At 38.7% G+C, this 24,250-nt stretch overlaps 1 protein-coding gene across 2 annotated transcripts; it reads right to left on the reverse strand.

Annotated features, from left to right (window-relative positions):
• Window positions 1-1,741: 1,741 nt before the first annotated feature.
• LOC112188635 (glutathione hydrolase 1) lies at window positions 1,742-23,567 on the reverse strand. 2 transcript variants are annotated; one of them, XM_024327788.2, is made up of 7 exons: window positions 23,440-23,567; window positions 5,114-5,460; window positions 4,072-4,587; window positions 3,693-3,928; window positions 3,013-3,274; window positions 2,520-2,657; window positions 1,742-2,309 (listed from the first exon to the last, which is right to left on the reverse strand). In XM_024327788.2, the coding sequence occupies exons 1-7, from the start codon at window positions 23,444-23,446 to the stop codon at window positions 2,076-2,078; spliced, it is 1,740 nt and encodes a 579-aa protein (XP_024183556.1). In that variant the 5' UTR covers window positions 23,447-23,567; the 3' UTR covers window positions 1,742-2,075. The 2 variants fall into 2 exon arrangements, with proteins under 2 accessions (XP_024183556.1, XP_024183557.1); XM_024327789.2 differs by lacking the exon at window positions 23,440-23,567 and adding an exon at window positions 6,014-6,254.
• Window positions 23,568-24,250: the final 683 nt, after the last annotated feature.

Genomic DNA, 24,250 nt, shown 5'->3' on the forward strand with positions numbered 1-24,250 from the left:
CAGAGCCCAGCCCTTTCAGCCTTAGAAGCTAGGGCCTTTCAGGCGGGTAAGAGTTAGCATATTTAAGCCCTGACCCGACCATAAGCCCTAAAATTTAGGGTATAGGGCCGACCCATGATGACCCCTACTTATGGATCTAGTGTTTGCCCGATTAGGGCTTCAATTTTTGATTACAATGAGAAGAGAGAGAATTGAATGGGTCGGGTAAGTTGTTTGCTATACCCATCCGCATGGTAGTAGGAGTTACCGAGTTACATTCAAGTATTTAACTAAAGGGGAGGCAAAACTATTGCCCTTTATCATCATACTGCTCATATGGCTTGTTGATTATTTGACTTAGGGCTGTCACTCGGTCGGTTCGAATTGGTTATACCAACTTCAAAACCAAAACTTTCAGTTTCAATATTGAACTACCAATTACCAAATAAAATTTTACGTTTTTAATCATATCTACCAAATTCGATATTTCGGTTTTCGATATTACAAATTTTAGAACAATTAATTCTTTGTAATATAAATTAGAATGAACAATATTAAGTTTTTCATTTTTATAGTCGTAAACTTTGTATTCATCTACTTATTAGAGCTTTCTTTTGTACATATGAGATCAAGTTTTAACTATTTTCAATAATACTAGGTTATTTAACCATATTTGACTAGGTTACTTAAAATACATGTACTATTACATTAGTAGTATTAATATTCATACTTAGTATACATGTATGTATATTGAAAACTATAGTATATAAAGCTAATATTTAGATAATCAGTATATTCGGTATGGGTGCGGCTATTGCCACCCTACTATTTTCTTAGTTCACCCTACAAACATTTGAATTATTGAAAGACTATATTACCCAAGTGCAAAATGACTAATAAGTATACTAATTTTCTAAAATCCAAATATGTAAGAAAAAATAAATATATAAGTAATTAATTAAATATAAGACTACTTAATTTCTCATTGGATAACATTAATCTTTATGTTCTTAACCCAAATTTGAATTTATTACTATTTCTTTGTCTTTTTTATGCCTCTTCATCGTTAATTCATTATTCAATTCACAAAATCATTGCATTTAACTTCATCAAAATCTCTACAATATTCTTTGTGAACACTGAAAGTAAAAATTTAAAACACGAAGAAAAAAAATCAATCTCTTCTTCATTGATCATAGTTGTAAATTTACTGATCTTTTTACATAGATTGAAATAGAGACCATTGAAGTTCTTGATCAAAAAAAAAAAAACATTGAAATTGAAAGAAAAAATTTAAAAAATGGGAGTAAATTAGATTATGATTTTATTAGGAAACTTTAATAAATTTTAAATTTTTTATGAGTATAAATTAAATGATAGATTTTTATTAAAAATATTTATTTTCTAATTGGATATGTCATATAAGGATATTCTTGAAAAGAGAAATGGGTTAAATAAGTAAATTTAATAATTGAAATTAAAATGTAGGGTGTAATGAGCAAGTATGGTGAACAAAGAAAATGGTAGGGTGGCAATAGCCGCACCTTACCAAAACCAACCAACTTTTTTAGTAATTTTCAATTTCGGCCTTCTCGGTTTCGATTACCAAAAAGTCAGTTTACCAAACTTAAAACATCGGTTGGTATTCGATCGGTTTGGTAATACCAAGTGGCAGCCCTAATTTGACTTATCAATAACGGGATTCATCGATTCAAATTTCACTTATGAGATGGACTGGGTGTGTGAGGTATAAAAACAATACTAAAAAATCTCCAACTTCAAGTTAATGACCTTGTATAGCAAATCCATTGAAAACTCATGTTTCCCTAGTCCCCCTTCTCCTGGCATCCATAAGAGAAGTTACAAGAGCAGAACGGTAATCTTGGGTTTCAATTGATTAGTGGCAAAAGGGGCAGAACGGTAGATGAGCAAAACCATAGTACGTTTTTCCTGGAGCGAAGGAACACAAAACATAAGCAATTTTAAAGAAATTGTCAATCTCGTTCTAGATTTAATTGCTAACAATTGTAGAGGGGAAGAGATGGGTAATAGCAATAACTATCATGAATTACATTCCCCCAACACCAACCCAATATCTAGAAACCAGCAGGAATCCCTCCTTTTCTTGGATCACTCACGGCCACAAACTCTTGACTACCTCCATTTTTCTTCAAAACTTCTATAACTATAAACTGGCAAATAGCTCCACCAGCAAGAGGCTCAAGGACATGGCCTTTCTTTTGTAGGGATTTCCTGATTTGAGCAGGAAGTTCGAAGTGATCACCTATCACGGTTGTCCAGTTCTCATAGTGCACCACATTAGGATACAGCTGCCAGACAGAAATATATCAGGTTAGTCAAGGATGGAAATAAGCTGCATGCATCACCTACTACAGACAGCCTCAGAGATGCATTTTCCCCCCTTAAGCATTGATCAAGTTTTGTAGCATGAGATGATAATAAGAGGAGTTACATGAGGCGTATAAATTACAGTGGAAGTTTATTGAGAGAGTATGAGAGAGTATGGGAATGGCAGAAACCTGATGATAAAACCGTGGAGCCAGGACAGAAGAGAGTGGATCCATTCCCCTTGCAAAATGATTTAAGAGGACCTCTGCTGTTGCAGGAATGATCATGGCTCCTCCACTTGCACCTACAACTGCTTTAAGTTGCTCATCCTGTCAAAGAATAGTAGGGAAACACACTGAAATATTGCACTCCAAGGAAATATAGATTTGGGGTAACTAAGCACAGAAGCCCAAATTGATTGGACTAGGTAATTGATTACGGCCTTAGGGGTTTTAACTTTTAAGCTGAGTTCAATTTCTACTGTGGAGTTAAAAGAATAGTGATTTTGTTTTATTAAGGAGTTGAACGAAGGTACATCATCTTGATTTGTTTTTCATACTCCTCTTTAGCGGACAAAGTTGGATGATTATATAATATTGAGATCCCACTGCCTTCCTATAGTTCTGTACTCTTCCCCTCTCTCGCTTTCTCTCTACTCATCTATCCATATGTGTTAAGCATTACCTTCAGGATTATGGTAGGTGTCATTGATGACAATGGTCTTTTTCCCGGCCTGATAAAATTGGCTGGCGCTGGTGGTGGAACTGTTGAAACATTTCCAGGTATGGAGAAATCATCCATTTCATTGTTTAGGACTATTCCTGTACTTGATGACAGCATTTGTGCACCAAAGTATGAATTCACAGTAGTGGTCATGGAGATGGCATTTTGCTCATGATCTATGATGGACAAATGACTGGTGCCATGATCATTGATCTGTCCCCACCTGTTAAGAAATATACACCAAATGTAAATGATAAAAATCTTTGATTTTGAGTATATGTAATAAAGCAACGACAACCACACTAATCTAGTTAGCTAGGCAAATTTTATATATTGATTAAGGATGAATGCAACACATTCTGATTGAAACATACTAATGGACATGAGCCAATGTTACTATGCGGTACTAACAGTCTAACATGTTGCCTTTCAATACGTTGCACATAAAGCATTTTTATTCAAGTGCAGATAACTTCCGGTCATTTAGATTTAGCAAGAAACAAAATATACGTCAACAAATCTTGGCCAGTAGAGAGAGAATTTGCTATACATCAGATAAAATTTGGTAATCAAAAGAAGAAATAATTAGTTATTTGGATGTATAATATAACAGAAGATGAATTCCTTGTGAAACGACATACCTGCCACCATAATGGCTGGGATCAAATGTCATGTTGTCAAGTATGGTTTTCTTTAACTCCTCGGCAAATTTAGGAGAAAGCATATCAGCTAGAACTTTAGTCACATTAACAAAGTCAGGGTCACCAAGATTCATCCTCACAGCAAATACATGCTTCAAGGACTCAATCTGTCGATGGACCCAAAGAGGATCGGAAACTCCAGAAATATTTCCATATTTGGAAAGAATGTTTAGCATCTGTGTCAATGGAATTGACAGGCACATTCCATTAGTTGACCTACTTTAAGTTCATTTTCTTTTTGATATGCCAAAAGAAAAGAGAAAAAATAAGATATAAAAACAAACAGGTAATATCAATGCAAGAACAGAGATATACTCACAAGTATCAAAAGAGGACCTCCAGAAGGGGGAGGCATAGCTAGTATTTTATGCCCCAGAGTGTCAATAGATACTGGCTTTGTCACTTTAACTTTATAACTTTGCAAATCATTCATTGTAAGTATTCCTCCAGCCTTTCGAATATCTCTAATGAATTTGGATCCAATGGAACCATTATAGAAGGCTACGGGACCAAACTTTGAGATTTGTCTGAGTGTCTCTGCGAGTTTCCTGTTACGGCATGTTACACCTGTCTGTAAGAGCCTCCCTTTTGATGTAAATATATGACGAAGGCCCTCATCTGCCAAAATTCCTGATTCTGTTATAGTCATTTGCATGTTGAGGTATGGTGAAATCTTAAATCCCAAACGAGCGAGGCGCTCAGCAGGCTTTACAAGCCTTTCCCATGGAAGCCTTCCATGTTGTTTCCAAGCTTCATGAAGGCCTGCAAGTTCCCCTGGAATCGCTACAGAGAGAGCGCCTTTACTTTTCAAAGTAGCATTGGCAGCATACATGTTCTGAAAGAAACAAAATCTAACAGTAACGACTCATGACTTAGAGGATAAAATAGTGTATATGCAGTTCAAGAGAGGGCACGACTAAGTTATATCAGAAACTTGTAACTAATGTGAATAACAACAAAGTGCAGGTTTGTTGCAAAGACAGGAAAACTACTTTGTTTAGTTATAGAACTCATGTGCATTCAGTTCAAAGAAAGATACATATGCGCTAGGCTGATTAAAACTCCTAATGGATGAATAACTAAACAGATAAACTGAACAAATCAAATCAGCTAGGTTTTGTATAATTTTACTTCTCAGCTACTGACTTAGAACTCAGAAGTAATGATGAGTAGGAAAACATATTTTGAGGTACTGTATCAAATCAGCTAGAATATGTGGTCCGAGTCGGTACTCTTTTTTTTTTTTTTTCCCGAAAATTAAAGAAGGAAAACATTCTTTGTTGCAATATTGTACTTAGTAACTACCGTATGCAGTCAAAGTGACAACAAATTAAAAAAGTAATTCAGTCATGCATTTAGACCTGAGAAGCCAGCGCTGGGGCAGTTTCTCTCATATCAAAGGCTTGTGCCTTCCCATTGCCTTGCCTAATAAGCATGAAGGCTCCTCCACCAATGCCACTTGATGCCGGACTCACCACCCCTAAGCACAGAGCGGCAGCTACAGATGCATCAACAGCATGACCTCCTTCTCGAAGAACAGTCATCCCAATTTTGGAACATCGGCCATCATCAGTTGCAACAGCACCATTTCGAGCAATAATTACCTCTCTCCTGTTTTGGGTTAAACCACTTGCAGCGTGGAGGCTCGTAGTAGAAGGTAACAGTGAGAGAAACAGAAGTACAACGGTAAGCAAAATCGGCACCATATCTGCAAGCAAAGAATACAGTACAGTTGAATTCCCCATGATACTATTCAATCGGAAATATCCAATCCAATCAACATATAGTCAAATGAATGTAATGGCCTGCAGCAGAAACACTAATTTCCAAGAAAAAAACTTAGGAGAAAAAGAATGATTAAGTGACGAATGGTCTGATTGCTACAAACAGCAAACGACAGTTCAAGATTGACACTATCAAGGTGCTAAGAAGAAAATTCTCAATATTTGTCTATGGCATATATATACAAGCATATATTGAGAAGATATACCCTTTGGTCTAATCTCTTCCCCCAGGATAATAATATGGTTCACATATAGCTTCATTTCAAAATAGCATTTGTAAATTCAATACTAGATTATAGGTTCACCCATTGTTTTTACTGAGCTATTCTATTGAGTGTCACTGAAACAGGGTTCACTCACCTATATTTGACATTGTGGCCCCTAAGCTAAATAAAACAAGGAACATGAACCATGTATAGTTGATGAAATTGAAAACCCAAATGGCAAAACAGAAGAAAACAATCCTGAGTCACTCACATGACATTGCAAACTTGTACAGAGCTCGGCTTTAGCACTTGTTCTTTCACGTTGTTCTTGTTCCTCTGCCTAAATATTATAAGGTAATCTGCAGAGGAGTTGGTGAAACTAGCATATGTGCCCAGGTGGACAATAGATATTGGTGAGAAGGCCATGATTGGGAATCTAGGGGATAGGTGGTGGCAGAGTTCGACGATTCGAAAGGTCTGCAAGACAAGGGTATGACCACAGAGTGTGCACTGTTGGTGGTTCTAAAGATGACTTTTTATTTATGGTGTATCTGACATTCCGGATATGGATCCGGCCCAAATTTAGTGGTGATGAAACGGCAAATCTATGTGGATTAATCGAAGGATTTTTAACCCAAAGCACTAAAATTGGCTAAAACTATCCCACTTACGTCATCAACATATTTTTATTCCCACTAACCCAATTTAAACTGAAATAACAACTTTCCTCGTAGCCTAATTAAGAAATTGCATGAAGCCCCTCTCTCACCTCCCTCCTCCCTCCGAGTGCTCTCTCTCTCTCTCTCTCATCTCTCCGAATGTAATCTCTCTCCCCTCCCTCTCTCTCTCTCTCTCTCTCTCTTCTCTGTAATTCTCATCAAATCAGTCAAACCGATCAGACCGTGAGGCCAATATTTGGTCTAAATTGAGGTCCGCCAATGCCGGAGGGTACCAGACTGTAGCAGTGATTTTCGCCTTCGTTCTCGGCTTCGTCGACGACACTAAGTAGTCGTTGCTGCTCCGGGAGAGAGGTCACTTCAGTCCGACTCGCTACTTCATCGAGGAGGTCATCACCGGCTTCTATAAGACCGATCTCTGCCACTCGACCCGAGGACCCGATCCGATAAGGACCTCAGCCCCCCAGTGCTCGACCCAAGCTGGTGGCGGAGGAGAACGATGATCCTGTGAGTCGACTTCAGGTCAAGTGGAGCACTGGTTCTTGCCGGAGTTCATTCTTTTGCATTTCTCTAAATTTAAGCGATTCCAGTCTGTAGTTTTCTCAAGACACCAAGCTATGCGAATATTCATTTGACATGATAATTGAAAGTGTAGTTTTGGACGCCATTTCTTTCAATAAGGAGGCAATTGTGCCTTTGATTTAAAGGTTTTTAATTTTTTTTTATTATTATTTTTTAATTTGGATGGAGCTTCGTCGCTGCAAATAAAAATGGTGCTACTTCTGTTTTGCAACAGAATGCTCATAAGAAAGAAAAAAGAAAAAAAAAAATTTATTAAAGGGCAATAGACGTTTTTAAATTGATATAATCTCTTCGTTTTTTTCTTTAAACAAAGTTTTATTGTCTAAATTTTAGGAGATTAGTTCATATTTTGGCAACCGAAAGTTCTATTGGAGGATAATAGATGTCTATTGGGGAGTAATACATGGCTAATAGACGTCTATTGGGGGCAATAGACCTCTATTAGGGAGCAATAGACGTCTATTGAGGGGCAATAGACGTCTATTGCCCCTCTATTAGGGGGCAATATATGTCTATTGGGGCAGTAAACCTTTCCGGTGAGGTTTTTTGAAAAGTCCGGTGGGCGGTGGCCTGTGACCGAAATCAGGCTAAAGTTGACTAGAATCTGGCGAAAGTTGGCCAGATTCCGGCGACCGATGACCAGAATCTGGCGGCCGGTGACAGGGCTCCGACGAAGTCTCCTATGGTTTCTCTCTCTCTCTCTCTAAGTAACAAAGGTGAGGGTAAAATGGTATTAAAAAAAATAAAAACAAAAAAAAAAATCTTAATGGGGTATTAGGGAAGACTTCCTTAGAGTGTTTTGGGTAAGAGAGAATTTAAAAAACTTAATGGGGTAAGTGGGAAAAAAATCTCTAGAAATGGGGTAAATAGACAAAAACCTATTAGATGAGAAAAAATCAGGAATGGTCACTGAGTTATGACATATTCGACACTTAATTCATTGTATTTTCAACAATATCACATAACTCACTCAATTTTGAAACCATTTTTTACATAACTCACTACCGTCTACTTGGTCGTTAAATAATTGATCACGTGTAATATATTGGGGGATAATTTCGTTCAATCAAGATATTCCTAATCATCTCTCTCTCTCTCTCTCTCTCTCTCTCTCTCTCTCTGTCTCTGTCTCTGTCTCTGTCTCTCTCTCTCTCTCTCTCCTTCAACCCGAAAACCCCAAGCTTGGGCTCAAGCAAAATCTGGAATTGAAGTCAGCAGCTAACCTCAAAATTCATTAATTTTCATTGAATATTATAAACATTTTGTTTTTGTTTGGGGGTGAGAAGAGAGAAAGCTCAATGTTTTCATATTTGATTACATCTGAATGAATGACTACAAAACTAGGGGCTTTTCAGAGCTGAAAAATTGGAAAGAGAGAGAGAGCAGAGGGGTAGAGGTGTAGAGGTCCACTTTTTCCTCTTATGTTGGTTTTAACCTTTTTCTTTTCTTGGATCTTTGTTTTCTTGTTGCTCAGAGCATTTAACTCACTGAATCAAAGACCTTCTTCTTCTTCTTCTTCGAATTCTCTCATGAAGTTCAAGCCTTTATTACTTTGAAATAGCACAGTCAATCAAACCAACAAACCCAGAACACAACACTCAAACAGAAACCCGAAACCATGAAAGACATGGAGAAAAGCGTGGATCCTCAGCTATGGCAGGCCTGCGCCGGCGACATGGTCCAAATGGCTCCGGTGAACTCCAAAGGCTTCTACTTTCCTCAAGGCCACGCCAAGCACGCCCAAACCACGTCGATTTCCCAGCATCCGTCAGAATCTCATCTCTCCTTGTCTTCTCTTCCTCTCACTCCACTCTCGTCTCTCTCTAGTTCTTCTCCTTTTAGTTTTCTAAGATTTGAGAAAGTCAGGCTCTAACTCAACTAAACGATATTTTCACAGTGAATTTGACGAAAATGACCCTTTCAGTTCAAATATTTAACGGATAATAAACGTCGTTAGACGATAGTGAGTTATGTGAAAGACAGTTTCAAAATTGAGTGAGTTATGTGATATTGTTGAAAATACAGTGAGTTAAGTGTCAAATATGTCATAACTCAGTGACTATTCCTGATTTTTTCCCTTAATTGAATCTAATCATTTGATAAGACTTTTCTATTTTTACTTTCTAATAATTATATTATTATTTGTTAAGGAATGAGTTTCAATTCACTGAATCAGTGTACATTAGACATGGCACTCACTTTTTTTTAACGAAAATATGAGATTTATTACACAAAAGCATACTCAAAAACTATATAAAAATACATAACATAGCAAAAATATACATGGTAGTGATGGTACTCACTTATGGCCTTGCATTCTTATCGAACATTGAATTCTCTAAAAAAAAAAAAAATGTTTATTTAAGGAAATCCGAATTGTGACTAGCCCAAACTCGTTATTTGACCTAGTGGTAATAGGGTTTTAATTAGAGATAATCTCGGACAATATCTTAGAGATATCCATTCATTGTATATTACATTTCCTTGTACGATTCAGATTCTATGCATTGTAATTCTCTATATAAAGAGGTCTCTATTATCAATGAGAACACATAACAATTCTCTCTCAAATATTGTTTTCCTAAAACACGTTATCAGCACGACGTCCTAACCCTGAAACAAATAGCTAAAACCCTAAATCCGAATATAAAACCTTAAAACCTTTTCTGCCTCCGCCACATAACTTGAAGCCCTCGACCCCAGGAATAATCGCCTACAGAAAGCCACTGCCTGCATATTCCATCTGTAAATTCTCCCTCTATCCCAAGCAGCCTAGAAGCAGAAGAGAAGCCCAAGCCCAGAAGCAGAAGGAAGAATAGAAGCCCACCAAGCCCAGAAACTTCACCCACGTCAGCGTCGCCACGTCAGCAACAGCTCTGCCATGTCAGCTCAGCACTGCGACGTTAGCACCGGTACTACCACGTCACCGCCGGTCACTTTTTCGGCCACTTTCAGGAGACTTTCTAGCCATTTTCTGACAACTTCATCCAACCACTTTTTCCGGCAAAATTTTCCTGCAACCTATTTTGAGGTAATTTTTACTAAAAGTTCCCGTTTTTGAAGTTTTTATTTATTTTCTCTTCTTTTTCTAGGGGACTTGCAACTTCTCTTCTTTTACCCCCCTTTCTACATCATAGGGGAGACCAAATTAAGCTGAATTGTGGGGGTTCGTGCTCACTCCAAGCTTGGAGCTTGTAGAGTCCTCCAAACTTAGAGTTTGTTTTGATAAAATGATCGACCACAAACATCATTGTTTCGATCTAATCCAATATCTCTTCGAATTTAATTTCTTGGAAGCGATTACGCTCAGAAATTCCTAATTTCTTGGGAGCTACTACGCTCAGAAATTTTATATGTTTTTGTGGTAGCCTTTTACACTCCGAAACTAACCCTAATTTCTTGTTCTCTTTCAGGATGAGTAACCTGAACAAATTGGACTTTGCTCCATTGGGAACAACTGGCTCTGAATATCGTAGGTGGGTTCGTGATGTCCGCCAGCATCTCAAGGCCGATGGAATCCTGGATATGATTCTTGAGCCTAGCAAGGACGTGCTAACTGTTAAGCAAGCTCAAGCTTTGGAAGAAAATAGAGCAGCCTTAGAGGCATATAAGGTGAAAGCCATCATCCTAATGACTCGTCATATGGATGATTCGCTCCAGTACGAGTGTATGAATGAAGAAAACCCCAGAAGGCTGTGGGTCTCACTCAAAGAAAGATTTGACAACGTCTGTGACTCCTTGCTTCCTGACCTAGAAGTGAGATGGCATAGCCTCCGCTTCTGTGATTTCAAGTCAGTTCTTGACTACAACTTCGAAGCACTTCGCATTAAATTCTTAATGGAATTCTGTGGTAAAGAGATCACAGATGCGATGTTGATTGAGAAGACTCTCTCTACATTCCCCGTCTTTGCATTGATGGTTGCTAAGAACTATCGAATTGATGTTATTGCAGGACGGATCATAAGGTTTCATGAGCTCATTGGAGCTATGAATGTCGCTGAAAAGCATGACAACATCCTTGTGAAGAACTATAATTCGAGATCCGTGGAAAGAGAGCATATTCCGGAATCCAATTATAGTTACGCCCCCACTAGAGGGCGCCAAGAGCGAAACCCTAATCTTAGGGATACTACTGGATGTTCTGGTCTATATAATCACTCTACTTGGGAAGGTAACCGTCAAAATAGGCGAACACCAACCTGAAGAGGTCAACGTGGAAAGAAAGAGGGAGGCAACGCCTCTGGCCATGTTGGTGGTGCCACCAACACTAAGAGCCATCTAAATGACACTTCCAAAGCTCCTTAATCAATAGAGTCTGAGCAAAGAGATGTATGTTCTCGATGTGGAGTATCCAGTCATTGGGCACACATTTGTAGAGCTCGTGAAGAAATTGTCACCGCCTACAAAGCATATTGTGAAGCAAGAGAAGCTCACTATATGGAACAAGAAGATCAAGAAGATGATCTAGAGTGAAGGGTTAAAGACTACAAATTTGGCTGGGATCAATAGATTGCCAATTCTGTTTAAGTCTTTATTTTTCCAAGAGATGTAATAGGCAATTGCCATATACTTTGTAGTAAATGCCAATGGTTTAGTCTTTCTTCAAAGTAGTCTCACCCAAAGTAAGTGTGATGTCTAGGAAGGTTTTGAGATTAGTAGTACTTAAGCGAGCCTTGCCCCACCAACATCTCTCTACTCACCTGGTCACATTTATTTTGGAATTATCGAAAGAGATTAGACGACTACCATTGTTTTGCATTAGCTAGCATTTTGGATTAGATTTTCTTTGGTCAAAGAGACAATGATGTAACTCCGTTGGCTTATGAATAAAATTTTGAGTTCTTTTCATTATGACTCCATTTTGATTCTGAGCATATGACTTTGTGACTACGTTGGCTGGGCCATCAGTATTAATTCAAGGACATGGAATAGCCCAAGTTCCCCTTGCCAAATGGCACCTTGATTACTATCACGTAAACTCTCTACGCTCCTAGGGCAAATTGCACCTATGAATAGCCAACAGATTCCATGCGAAAATGCATGTAGAGAACGGAAATGTGTTCCTTTGCAATACCTCTAACGATTGTGAACAAAGGCGCATCTTAGAGAAGTTTTTGTGTCTCTCTAAGTAGACTCTGTGTCACTATTCGAGTTATTAAATCCAATGAAGTTATAAGAGAATATCTCTTGGATTTAGACACATATTGGCTTTGTCACGACAGGATAGGTCATCCTGGTCATGATACGATGATCTATCTACTAAATACTTCACATGGACATCCTTTCTCTCGAGCAAAACGAAGCATGAATCAAAAGTTGATTCCTGGACTAAGTGTGACCGACGCTACTGCTTAGGGCACCGCCTCCGTCCACCACCAGCCTAGGGCTGGAGCAGTCCCTATCCATGATGCCATGGATGGCGGCCATCATGGTGATGCTGCAATCACCAACTTGCTTCAAATAGTGTTTCTGACTCTCAGGCCCAACCGAAATCCTCATTGGTTGCTTTTAAAGCCTTTTGCTCTTTTTACAAATCTCGTTCCTTAGGGAAATTAGGACTGAGACCTTCCTATGCAAAGGATATAAAAATACTCATTCTGTTCTTACATAGAATCCGTGGGGATTTTGTGGACTAGTTCAACCAACTTGCGGACGTTTAAATATCTCATGATATTGGTTGACACTCAAACACGCTGGTCAAGTGTTGTGCCATTGTCCACTTGTAAATACTGCTTATGCTACACTCCCAGCACATATCATACAAAAACGGGCTCACTCCCCGGATCATCCTATTCCGTCAATTGGACTTCACGATGCTAGAGAGTTTATATCGAAGACTTTTGATGGTATTGCATTGAGACTGATGTTGGACATTATATTCTGATGAACACACCCAAATGGTCTCACAGAAACGACTACGATGGTAGTCCGGACATTGGTAATGCGCACCAATCTCCTTATATCCGCTTGGGGTGATGTAATATCATATGCAGCTATGCTAATTCATCTACGACCCACTGCCACTCAATCTACATCTGCGTTACAGCTAGTGACTAGGTACAAATATCGTACTTACGCATATTTGAGTGTGCCATTAATGTGCCATTTACGCCGCCACAGTGCTCTATGATGGGTCCTTACAGACGAATGGGCAACTCAATTGGATTTGAGACTCCAACAATTGTCCGCCACTTAATGCTCTTGCAAGGTGATCTCCTTACCGCTAGATTTGCGGATGTCACTTTGATGAGACAATTTTCCCGTTGTTAGGGGGAGATAAGAACATAGATGTTCAGCAGGAACGACATGAATTGTCATGGTCTGTCCCCACTGTGTCTCATCTCGATCCCTACTAAAGTGATGAGATCACACATCTGCTGCAAATATGCCTGCAAGGAAGTACGTCCCTACGAGAGGATGTAGCGCCACCCTACATAGAAGTAGGCATGACGCCAACGCCAAAGAGAGTGACACTCTAGCGTTATAGGTCATGGCCCTAGCTAGGATGCGTGGGAGGCCCCGTGAGTTCGAAGGATACTTTGGCACATTCTAATCCTTTGATCATCTAGACTCAAAATCAGTCTCATGAGAATCTTCCGGATTATGGTTATCGTTGGGAGACGCCTCGACGTCAGAACCTATTCCTGAGAATATAGAGCTCTATGAAAATTATACTAGTGTACATGAGACGTAGGATAGAAACTCCATCATAATTGATGATGTAGTTGTGCATTTCGTTGTGCATGAGTTTGTTGAGTCAGATGATATCGAACCACGCTCTGTTGATGAATGAATGCCAACGTAGAGAAATTTGGCCTAAATATGCGATCCAGGTTAAGTTGGATTCTCTAACGAAGAGGAAGGTTTTTGGCCGGTGATGCCAACACCTCCTAACATAAAATCCATTGACTAATGGGTCTTCGTTAGAACGCATGAGAAAAAGAGATGAAATCCCGCCTTATGGAGCAAGGCTTCTCACAAAACACCTTGGAATCGACTATGATGAGACATATTCTCTCGTAATGGATTTCATTGCACTCCACTACCCTATCAGTTTGGTAGTTTCCAAATAATTGATCATATGGCTTACGAATGTGGTCACCACGTATCTCTATGGGGATCTAGATACGGAATATACATGAAGGTTCATGGTGGACTTCATTTACCCAAGTTAAGTGGCTCTAGACCATGGAGCGCGTTTGCAATAAGGTTGAAACGCTCACTAAAGTGACTACTTGATTAGGAAGGGATATGCCCACGCGTTTTCATAACAAGTTTTGGATTCTATCGAGGTTCATGTTGGACATGATCTTCATCGGAAGTTAAGGAAAACCGCTGAACACTTGAAATCCGAGTTTGAGATGAAGAATTTTGGGGGAACACGATTATGTCTCGGTTTGGAACTTGAGCATTGTGTTGATAGATGCTTAGGCATTTTGACAAGGTCAAGCCTCCAAGCACCCCCATGATCGTCCGTAGTCTTGATCCTAAAAAAAGGATCCTATTCGTTCAAAGGATGATGACGAAGATGTGCTAGAGGCAGGAGTGCCTTACTTGAGTACAATAGGCGCATTATTGTACTTAGTTCAATGCACAAGACCGAACATCTCATTTGCAGTGAACTTGTTAGCTAGATATAGCTCTGCGCCAATGCGACGCCATTGGATTGGTGTAAAAGATATATTTCGATACTTGAGATGTACGACTAATATGGGTTTGTTCTATCCCTACAGAGAGATGATGGATTCGGACCCATCACACACCAGGATCGCCGCCAACATTGGCCTACGTCCACTATCCCCATCCCAAAAAGACATGTGTTTTGGAAGGTTTTACTGATATTGGGTATCTCTTTGACCCACACAAAGGTGATTCCCAAGCTGGTTAAGTGTTCACCATGGGAAAAGACTGTGATATCTTAGAGGTCTACAGAACAGACCTTAGTCGCTATATCTTCGAACCATATAGAGATTATTTCTCTTCACGAAGTGGTTCGTGAATGTTTATGGATTAGATCCATAATTACGCATGTTCGAACAATTGTGGTTTGAAGTCTACCACAGATGAGCCTACGAGCATTTAGGATAACGCTGCTTGTTTTGAACAAATGAAGCAAGGCTACATCAAAAGCGACAACACAAAGCATAATCAGCAACAACAGACTCTCCTCAAGATCAAAGTGAACTAGGTTCAATCTGAGGACAGTATGACATATTTGCTCACTAAGTCATTGCCTAAATTTCACTTTCGAGAAACATGTTGGTAGCATCGTTTGTGGAAGTTATCCGAACTCCAATGGCCGTAGTCATCAGGGGGAGATGCAGACATCAGGGGGAGGTGTCTACATGTATGGTCTCGAAACGTCAAGGGTGTGTTGTGCTCTTTTTCCCTTTCGACCGAGGTTATTTTTGTCCCACTGGGTTTTTGTTACTCGACAAGATTTTTAGCGAGGCAGCGAGAGAAGCACCGCGTTTGGATGACAAAAGGGGGAGTGTTCAAGTAAATCCTTATTTGTGTGTTTGACCCAAACTCTAGGTTACTTGACCTAGTGGTAATAGGGTTTAGAAGGATCTAGATATTCCTATTCAATGTATGATTACGTTTTCTTGTATGATTCAGATTCTATGCATTGTAATCCTCTATATAAAGAGGCCCCTATTATCAATGAGAATACACAACAATTTTCTCTCAATCTCTGATTCCCTAAAACAATAAATAAATTGTTATCTAAATAAGTTACATTTTCGGACATTCAAACACTAAAATAGAAAGAACATGTTGCCAACACCATTTAACACTCAGCTATATAAAGATTGTGTTATTGTTAGTATGACCAACAACTCCAATAGTCATTAAGCGATGCAAATCAACAATTCCGCCACCCAACCCCAATCAGCAACACGACATAACGCCTTTGTCAAAGCCTTACGCCACCCAAATGATTGCCACATTCCTCACAAACGATCATTGGAGATGGACAACGCAATGACGTCTACCCAAGATATGGATTTGGTTATGTTGTGAAAATTTGGGTTTTATTGCATAAAATTAGATTATAAAACTGAAAAGTGATTATTTTTTTTTGAATCAAGGAGGTCAAATTTTATTAAAAATAAGGAAGATTACATATGACTTTGATCAGCTGCAACTGTAGCAATTAGAAAAGGTGGGGTAGAGAAGAAAAAACAATCCTGGGACAATGAGCTAGAATAAGTAGCCATCATGTGTGCTACTATGTTTGCTCCTCTTCTAATATGACTAACCTTTAAACTAGCATGAGAACTCAAAGTATCACCCAAGTCCTCATAAAGACGTCCAAGCAAAGACCAATTGCTTCTATTATGCCTAGAGAGTTGTTGCTGCACAAGTTGAGAATCTGTTTCTACTATAGCTGGGACCAAGTTTTGATCCAATTCAAAAGCAAAGGCAAATTCACAAGCCAGAGCTTCAACTGTTTCCGCCGAAAATAATCCATATATAGGCTTTCCCCCTCCTGCAATCATAGTACTAGTACTATCTCTTACCACAAAGCCACACCTACCCTTCCCTGTGATGTGGTTAAAGCTACCATCCATATTAATCTTATACAACCCAACAACGGGAGCCTTCCATCAAACTACCCGATCTCTAGCATTCAGTCTCACACTTGGTTTGTTGTGAAAACAGAAATCTTATAGTCTTGTAGTATTCATTAGTAGTACATCCCAAGGCTGGCAACTTTTCTCATTCGAAACCCTGTTATTTAGTTCTTTCCAAGTACCCCATAGTAAGTACAACAACTCTCCCAAATGCTTCAAGGACAAATTTTGAACAACAATTCTCACCCAACCAAGCAAATCACATGTCAGTGCATCCGGGCTAAGGCAAGTTTGGACCAACACTCCGTTATTTTGCAACAATTTCTTAGTAAATGGGCAATCTCGACATAGATGCAGAGTTGTCTCTACTGCATTTGTACAAAGTACACACACTTGTGTTTCCAACTACACTCTTCGAGAAACTAACCTCTCTCTGGAAGGTAAGATATATTGGATTACTCTCCATATATGAATCTTCGTTGAATTAAGTATGACTGCCTTCCAGATCTTATCCAGAAATCAACATTAATAGAAAGTTCAAAAGGACTTCATTCTTTGGAATGAGAAAAAGAAAAATGGTAAGCAGATTTGACAGAGAACCTCCCATTCCTTTCCAGCCTCCAGACCACCCTATCTTTCACATTTCTTGAGCTTAAAGGAGTACTCAAGACCACTTAAGCCTCGATCAGTAGTAGTAAAAATCTTATGAATCAAATCTGCATTCCATCTTCCAACACTTGAAAACATATTGCATACTCTAGTAGTCTCCTGTAAAGTCGTAGCATTCATTGTAGGCCTACCATTATGTAAATTAGGAATCCAACAATCAGACCATATATTGACACTTTAACCATTCTCAATATTCCAATATGTGCTTTGTTGAAGAAGTTCCCTAGTAGAGAAAATACTTCTCCAAGAGTACGATGGAGAAGGATGTGATTCCACCTTCCAAAAACAATCAGTAGGGAAATATCTTACTTTGTAAATTCGAGCAATAAGAAAGCTAGGAGTAGAGATTACCCTTCAAGCTTGCTTAGCCAGCATAGCATAATTAAAATTTGACAGACTTTGAAATCCAAGCCCTCCTTCTTCTTTTGGATTGCACAATGTGTTCCAACTTCCAAGTTTTCCAATGAATTTTTTTCTTATCATTTGCAGTACCCCACCAAAACCGGGCACACATATGCTCAAGATTATTACAAAAAAATTTCGTCAATTGAAAGACACTCATGGCATACGTAGGCACCGCTCAACAACTTCCCTTGCCAGCAAGAAAGTTTATTGGCCAGCTTCTCTTTAATATATTGGAAGGTGCATGGATGTCTTCTTCCTTCCCACATAAGGGGGTAACCCCAGGTACCTTTCATGAGAATATACCACCTCTATCCCCAACAGACTAGAAACTTCATCTTGCATAGCAATTGAAACATTTTTACTTAACACAATTAAACTCTTCTCGAAATTAACAAGTTGGCCAGAAGCTCGCCCATACGTTTCGAGAACATCATGAACCTGATAACAATCTTCCAAAGTAGCTTGTGCATATAACATACTAATTTGCAAATAACAAATGGTTCATAGCAGGAGCATCATCACATACCTCAATACCTTGGAGAAGACCCAAATCCTGCTTCTGTCTAAGCAGCACCGAAAAACCTTCAACGCCAATTAAGAAAAGAAAAGGGGATAATGGATCCTCCTACCTTAATCCTCTACTTGCTGGGGTTTTCCTCGAACCAGAAAAGAATATCTAACAGAACTAATACACTGCATTACCATCTTAATCCAAGCATGTGCAAAACCAAACCGGTCCAAAATCTTCTTGAGAAAAGTCCACTCCATCCGGTCATAAGCCTTTCTTAAGTCAAGTTTCAACGCCATATAGAAGTCACGTCCTCCTCTCTTGTTATGAACAAAATGAGCAACCTCATTGGCTACCTAGATGTTGTCCGTAATCAATCTCCCCGGTATAAACGCACTCTGATATGGAGAAATTAACGAAATGGAGAATCCCCTTCAACCTGTTCGCAATAACTTTCGAACAAATCTTGTATATCACATTGCAAAGAGCAATTGGTCTCAAATCAGACATATGTTCCAGATTTTACTCACCTTGGGTATCAAACAGATATGGGTGAAATTAATCTGACGAAGAAGTTGACCTGACTGCAAGAAACCTTGAACTGCCCCTGTTACTTCTATCCCAATTGTGTCCCAATAATGTTGGAAAAAAAAGAGGTGGCATTCCATCTAGTCTTGGGGACTTGGTTGGATACATTTGGAATAGAGCATCCCTTACTTCATCATAAGTACACAGGGCTGTATTGCCTCAAGATGACCTCCACGGCTTCCAAATCATTGTTTGAAGCCTGAAACATTTTAGAGAAATAATTTATAACAACCTTCTCCACACCATCATCATCGTCGCACCACTGGCCTTAGTCATCATACAAACCTTGTATCATGTTTTTCCTCCTTCGATTTGAAGCTTTCGAGTGAAGAAAACTAGTTTTCCTGTCGCCTTCCTTCAACCAAGCAACCTTTGATCTTTTTTGTCTCTAGAAGGCTTCCTCATGCGACAGGTGTGTAAACGTCCCATGAGATCTTTCTTCTCATCTTGAGTTGCTGATGAGTTTGGTGCCCCAAGCAATTCTTCTAGTCTTTCTTGAATCCCTAGCATTTGTTGTTGACGTGATTTGAAAGTCTGCCTCTGCCATACATCAAGCTTCATTCGAGTATGTTCAATCTTCTTGACAACACTGAACATAGGACTTCCAACCACATCAGTAACCCATGCATTCTTCACAACTTCATCACATTCCCCGTGTTGGAGCCCAAAAGCTTCAAACTTGAAGCGCCTATGTCTTGGACTGTGAGGAAATGACACTGGACTAGCTTGTAGAAGAATAGGTACGTGGTCAGAATCACTAGGGGGTAAGTGACGAACCCTAGCATAGCAAAAAAATGTCACACCAACAAGGCATACAAACTGCCCTATCCCGCCTTAACCTTGTATCTAAGTTCCACCAAGTAGACATCACACCCTGAAAACCTAAATCTAGGAGATCCCCATAACCCAGAGCTTCCCAAAAGCCACGCATATGTCTCTTTACTCGCAAAGGACCATAAATCTTTTCACTGTTATTGAGGATTTCATTGAAATCCCTAATAACAACCCAAGGCAGGGTATCCAAGTCGCGCAACTCCCTTAGTAGTTTCCAAGATAGATCTCTTTCTGCGGTGTAAGAGTAGCCATAAAACCTCATTAATCTCCAACTTAAATCACCCGACCCTCCTCCAATTTCCAGGTCAATATAATGGGCAGAAGACGTGCGAACCTACACGCTGTAATCATCATTCCAAAACATCACAAGTCCACCTGACTACCCTACACTCAACACCTCCTTCGAGTTAGGAAACCCTAGGGCATGATGTAGACCACGAAACCCATATTGGGTGCTAATCTTTGTTTCACAAAGGAAAACTGTTTGAGGATGGTCATGAGCAATCATATCTTTCAATGCTCTCGTTGTCGTGTCATTGTAGATCCCCCGACAATTCCAACTAAGTATGTCCATCACAAAATGGCATATCAAAACTTTCTTCCTAGAACTCTAGAAAGTAAACCCTAGTAGAGCACTAGGTCAGAGAAAAAAATATTCCTTTATCTGGTGTTTTCTTAAAACTTTCGCGAAGTAACTGAAAAGTGAATTTGAGAAAATAGAAGAAAAAAAAAAATTTGGAAATGAAGAAAGAAAAATTTGAACAAAACAAAAATAAACAAGTTATTAGATATGGTATATATAGTAAAGGGCTAAATATTGTTTAGTACCCTGTGGTATCAGACCAATATCGATTCAATCCCTCGACTTTCAAATTTCATCGAAAACACCCCCAGAATATCATCTTCTCATCCAATAGGTCCCTTTGTCGGGATTTCGTCAATTTCAGACATTAAACTGCTGACATGGCATTCCAACTCAGCAAAAGTAGGGCCTACATGGAAGTCAAATTCCCAAAATGACCCTGACCAATCGCATATGGAAAAATCTAAAATAAACTCTACACTTTGAGGTTGGGGAGACTCGAACCCACCCCAGCACAAATGCAAATGAAAGCCCCAACCACTAGACCACTTGTATGGCGTTAGTATATTCCAAACAAAAATAACATATATCATTGGAGACATTGCCGCATTCCTCACCGGCCTGTCCTTCACTGGAGTACTATAACACTGATCGAAATCCAAATTCTTTAACACCATTGGAGACAAAGAAACCCCATCACCCCCATTTCAAATCCAAGGACCCTCTTCAAGTTGGCTTCAAATTTGACATTTGCTCTGTTTTGTCTCCTCCCTTTTGTCTCAGACCCATCAACGGCTCTGACGTACTCATCAGAAGGTGCCGGCCCTGGAGCGGCTTGGCTCCTTTGACCACCGGAACCGGCGACTCGGGCTCCAGTCTGTCCACATATATAAACTGACCCGGCTTCATCTTGTTGTTCAAAACGATGTCGTCTTGTTCCGATGGGAGGCTTACGTAGATGGAGCGGGAAGAGTCGGAGACCTTGATGTAGAAACCTTGTGTGGGCCAGAGGCTCTTCTCGTCTAGGTCCGCTGGGACTATGTCGGTGACCTGAAGAAGTGAGCTTAGGTGCTCACCGATGGGCTTGAGGCCCGTGTTCATAGTCCACCAGACAAGATATATGTTATTTTTGTTTAGAATATACTAACACAATGCAAGTAGTCTGGTGGTTGGGGCTTTCATTTGCATTTAGGTTGGGGTGGGTTCAAGTCTCCTCAACCTCAAAGTGTGGATTATATTTTGAATTTTTCCATATGTGGTTGGTCAGGGTCATTTTGGGAATTTGACTTCCATGTGGGCCCTACTTTTGCTGAGTTGGAATGCCATGTCAGCAGTTTAACATATGAAATTGACGAAATCCAGACGGAGGGACCTATTGTAAGAGAAGATGATATTCTGGGGTGTTTTTGATGAAATTGAAAGTCGAGGGACTGAATCGATGTTGGTCTGATACCACAGGGTACTAAATAGTATTTAGCCCTATAGTAAAAATAAAGTAAGAAAACTAGCTTGGTATGGTAAAGTACTTCAAAGACATTGTCCCGAAGTCTTTATAGCCTACCTTCGTGCAACTGTTGAGGTTTACAAAACTCCAAGACACAACCCCAGTACAAATGACCAAATAGTCTACTATGAGCACATTCACACTTGAATAGAATCTCCAAGTCACAGAACTAGAGCTGTCACTCGGTCGGTTCTAATCGGTTATAGATATTACCAACTTCAAAACCAAAGCTTTCGGTTTCAAAATTGAGCTACCAATTACCAACCAAAATTTTTGGTTTTTAAACACATCTACCAAATTTGGTATTTTGGTTTTCGGTATTACCAACTCTAGAACAACTAATTGTTTGTAATATAGAATAGAATGAACAATACTAGGTTTTTCAATTTTATAGTCGTTAACTGTGTATTGATCTACTTATTATAGCTTTCTTTTGTACATAATGACATCAAGGCTTAGCCATTTTTAATAACACTAGGTTATTTAACCATCTTTGACCAGATTACTTAAAATACATGTATTATTATGAAAGTTTTTATGTTTATTTCTTAATATACATGTATGTGTATTGAAAACTATAGTATATAAAGCTAATATTTAGATAATCAGTATATTCGGTATTTATCAAAACCAAACCAACTTTTTAGATAATTTTCGATTCGGTTTTATCAGTCTCAGTTAGCAAAGAGTCGGTTTATCAAACTTAAAACATCGGTTGGTATTCGATCTGTTTGTACCAAACCAAGTGACAGCCCTACATAGAACCATTGACCAAAATAATAATGTAAAATATGAAAAGTAGTAAACAGAATGGGAGCATGCAAATGTGGAATAGAGATAACAGTTCATATTCTCATCAACCTAAAAAGATTGTTGTCTTTTATAGGTTCTAAATATCTCATGTAACCTCCATCATAAAACACACCATAAAATAAAAAAATTATACATAGTAGTGATGAAATAATAAATCTATGTCTATTAATTAAATCTAATCGATCATTAGATAAAAATATTCTACTCTGACTTTATAATAATAATTATTTTGTTGAGGAAAGACCTTCAATTCATTAAATCTGCGTACGTTATATATGGTTGTTGTCTTTTATAGGTTCCGAATATCATGTAACCTCCATCATAAAAAACACCATAAAATCAGAAAATTAAATCCAAAATGAAACTCTTATAACCCCCAAATAATTATAGAATTTAACATAAGTTACAAATCAAAAATAAATTTTAAACCTTTCAAAAAAATTAATTTTAAAAGTTTAAAATCTTTTAAAAATACCAATAGGTTGAGCAAACCACATGAATGATTATTAATGCATCATGCTCCCAAAAAAAAGAAAAAAAATCCATCAGTGATTATCGTCTCAATCCTTAACTAGAATGAGGTAGCTAGCTACATAGTTCTCCATGCCATTTTCCTTTTTCTAGTTCGAAACGAAACAGCATTATCATTTTATCATTCATTCAAAAAACCAACAAGAACACTGATCATCTCATCGAAAAAACAAGTAACATTGATCACCGACTAATCATATAACATTATAACCTTTCAACCCAAACTAAGCAAGCCCCATTCGAAAGACCGAGGAGAAAGAGACTGCGTATGAAGCACAGAAAACAACCAAGAACAACTAATGTCAACTAATACAATTGAGTGAATTGATGACCATTAGCATCGATCACAGTATTTTAGATTTCACACTACAATTTGTATTCGAAAACATCGTAACTCGTAACTGCAAGAAGAGAACTAGACTTACATGACATCGATCCTTTCTCCTCCGATCCTCCGATGTCTTCTCGACGGAAGTTTAGGCCAATCGATCCGTGTTCAAATTGAAATCTGCTTCTAAGAAGTAAGATAGAACTCAATGGTAGGAGTGGTAATGGGAATATATAAAAGAAAATGGATAAAACAATGTCCATATATACCTGTATAAATTTGGCAGCTAGGGCCAAACCTTTTTATTTTTTTTGAAATAAAGACCTAACATTATTATTCCTTCAAACTAGGATAGATCGAGCCATGCAGAACATGTGCTTAATTAGGGAGCCTAGTATTTCTAAGAAGAGAAAGAGTTTTACTTGCACTTGTAGATCATACATGACTTCAATAATGACGGCTTGACTAGAGAGAGAGAGAGAGAGAGAGAGAGAGAGAGAGAGAGAGAGAGAGAGAGAGAGAGAGAGAGAGAGAGAGAGAGAGAGAGAGAGAGAGAGAGAGAGAGAGAGAGTTTGTGTGTATCAAATTTCATTATCGTTGAATTGTTTTAGAGGTTCAAAACGTGTGTTAAAAGAATGTGTATATTAATCTAACTGTCACCAACCAGTGACAATTGCATCAATTGATTATCCATGAATTTTCATCGCAACCTAACTCTTCAATTTTTTCCTCTCATTCCCCTCCAATTCAAACTCAAGTATAGGCCAGTGACAACGATGACTTTTAGATCATTGTTGGCCTTACAACTCTTCCAAAATACACTATAAAACGCAACACATAACTTTTTTTTATTTTATTGTACTCTAGTTTGATCATCGTTGGCCTTACAGCTCTTCCAAAATACACTA

The sequence above is a fragment of the Rosa chinensis genome, chromosome 2 (genome assembly GCF_002994745.2).
Source record: "Rosa chinensis cultivar Old Blush chromosome 2, RchiOBHm-V2, whole genome shotgun sequence".
NCBI classification, from domain to species: domain Eukaryota; kingdom Viridiplantae; phylum Streptophyta; class Magnoliopsida; order Rosales; family Rosaceae; genus Rosa; species Rosa chinensis.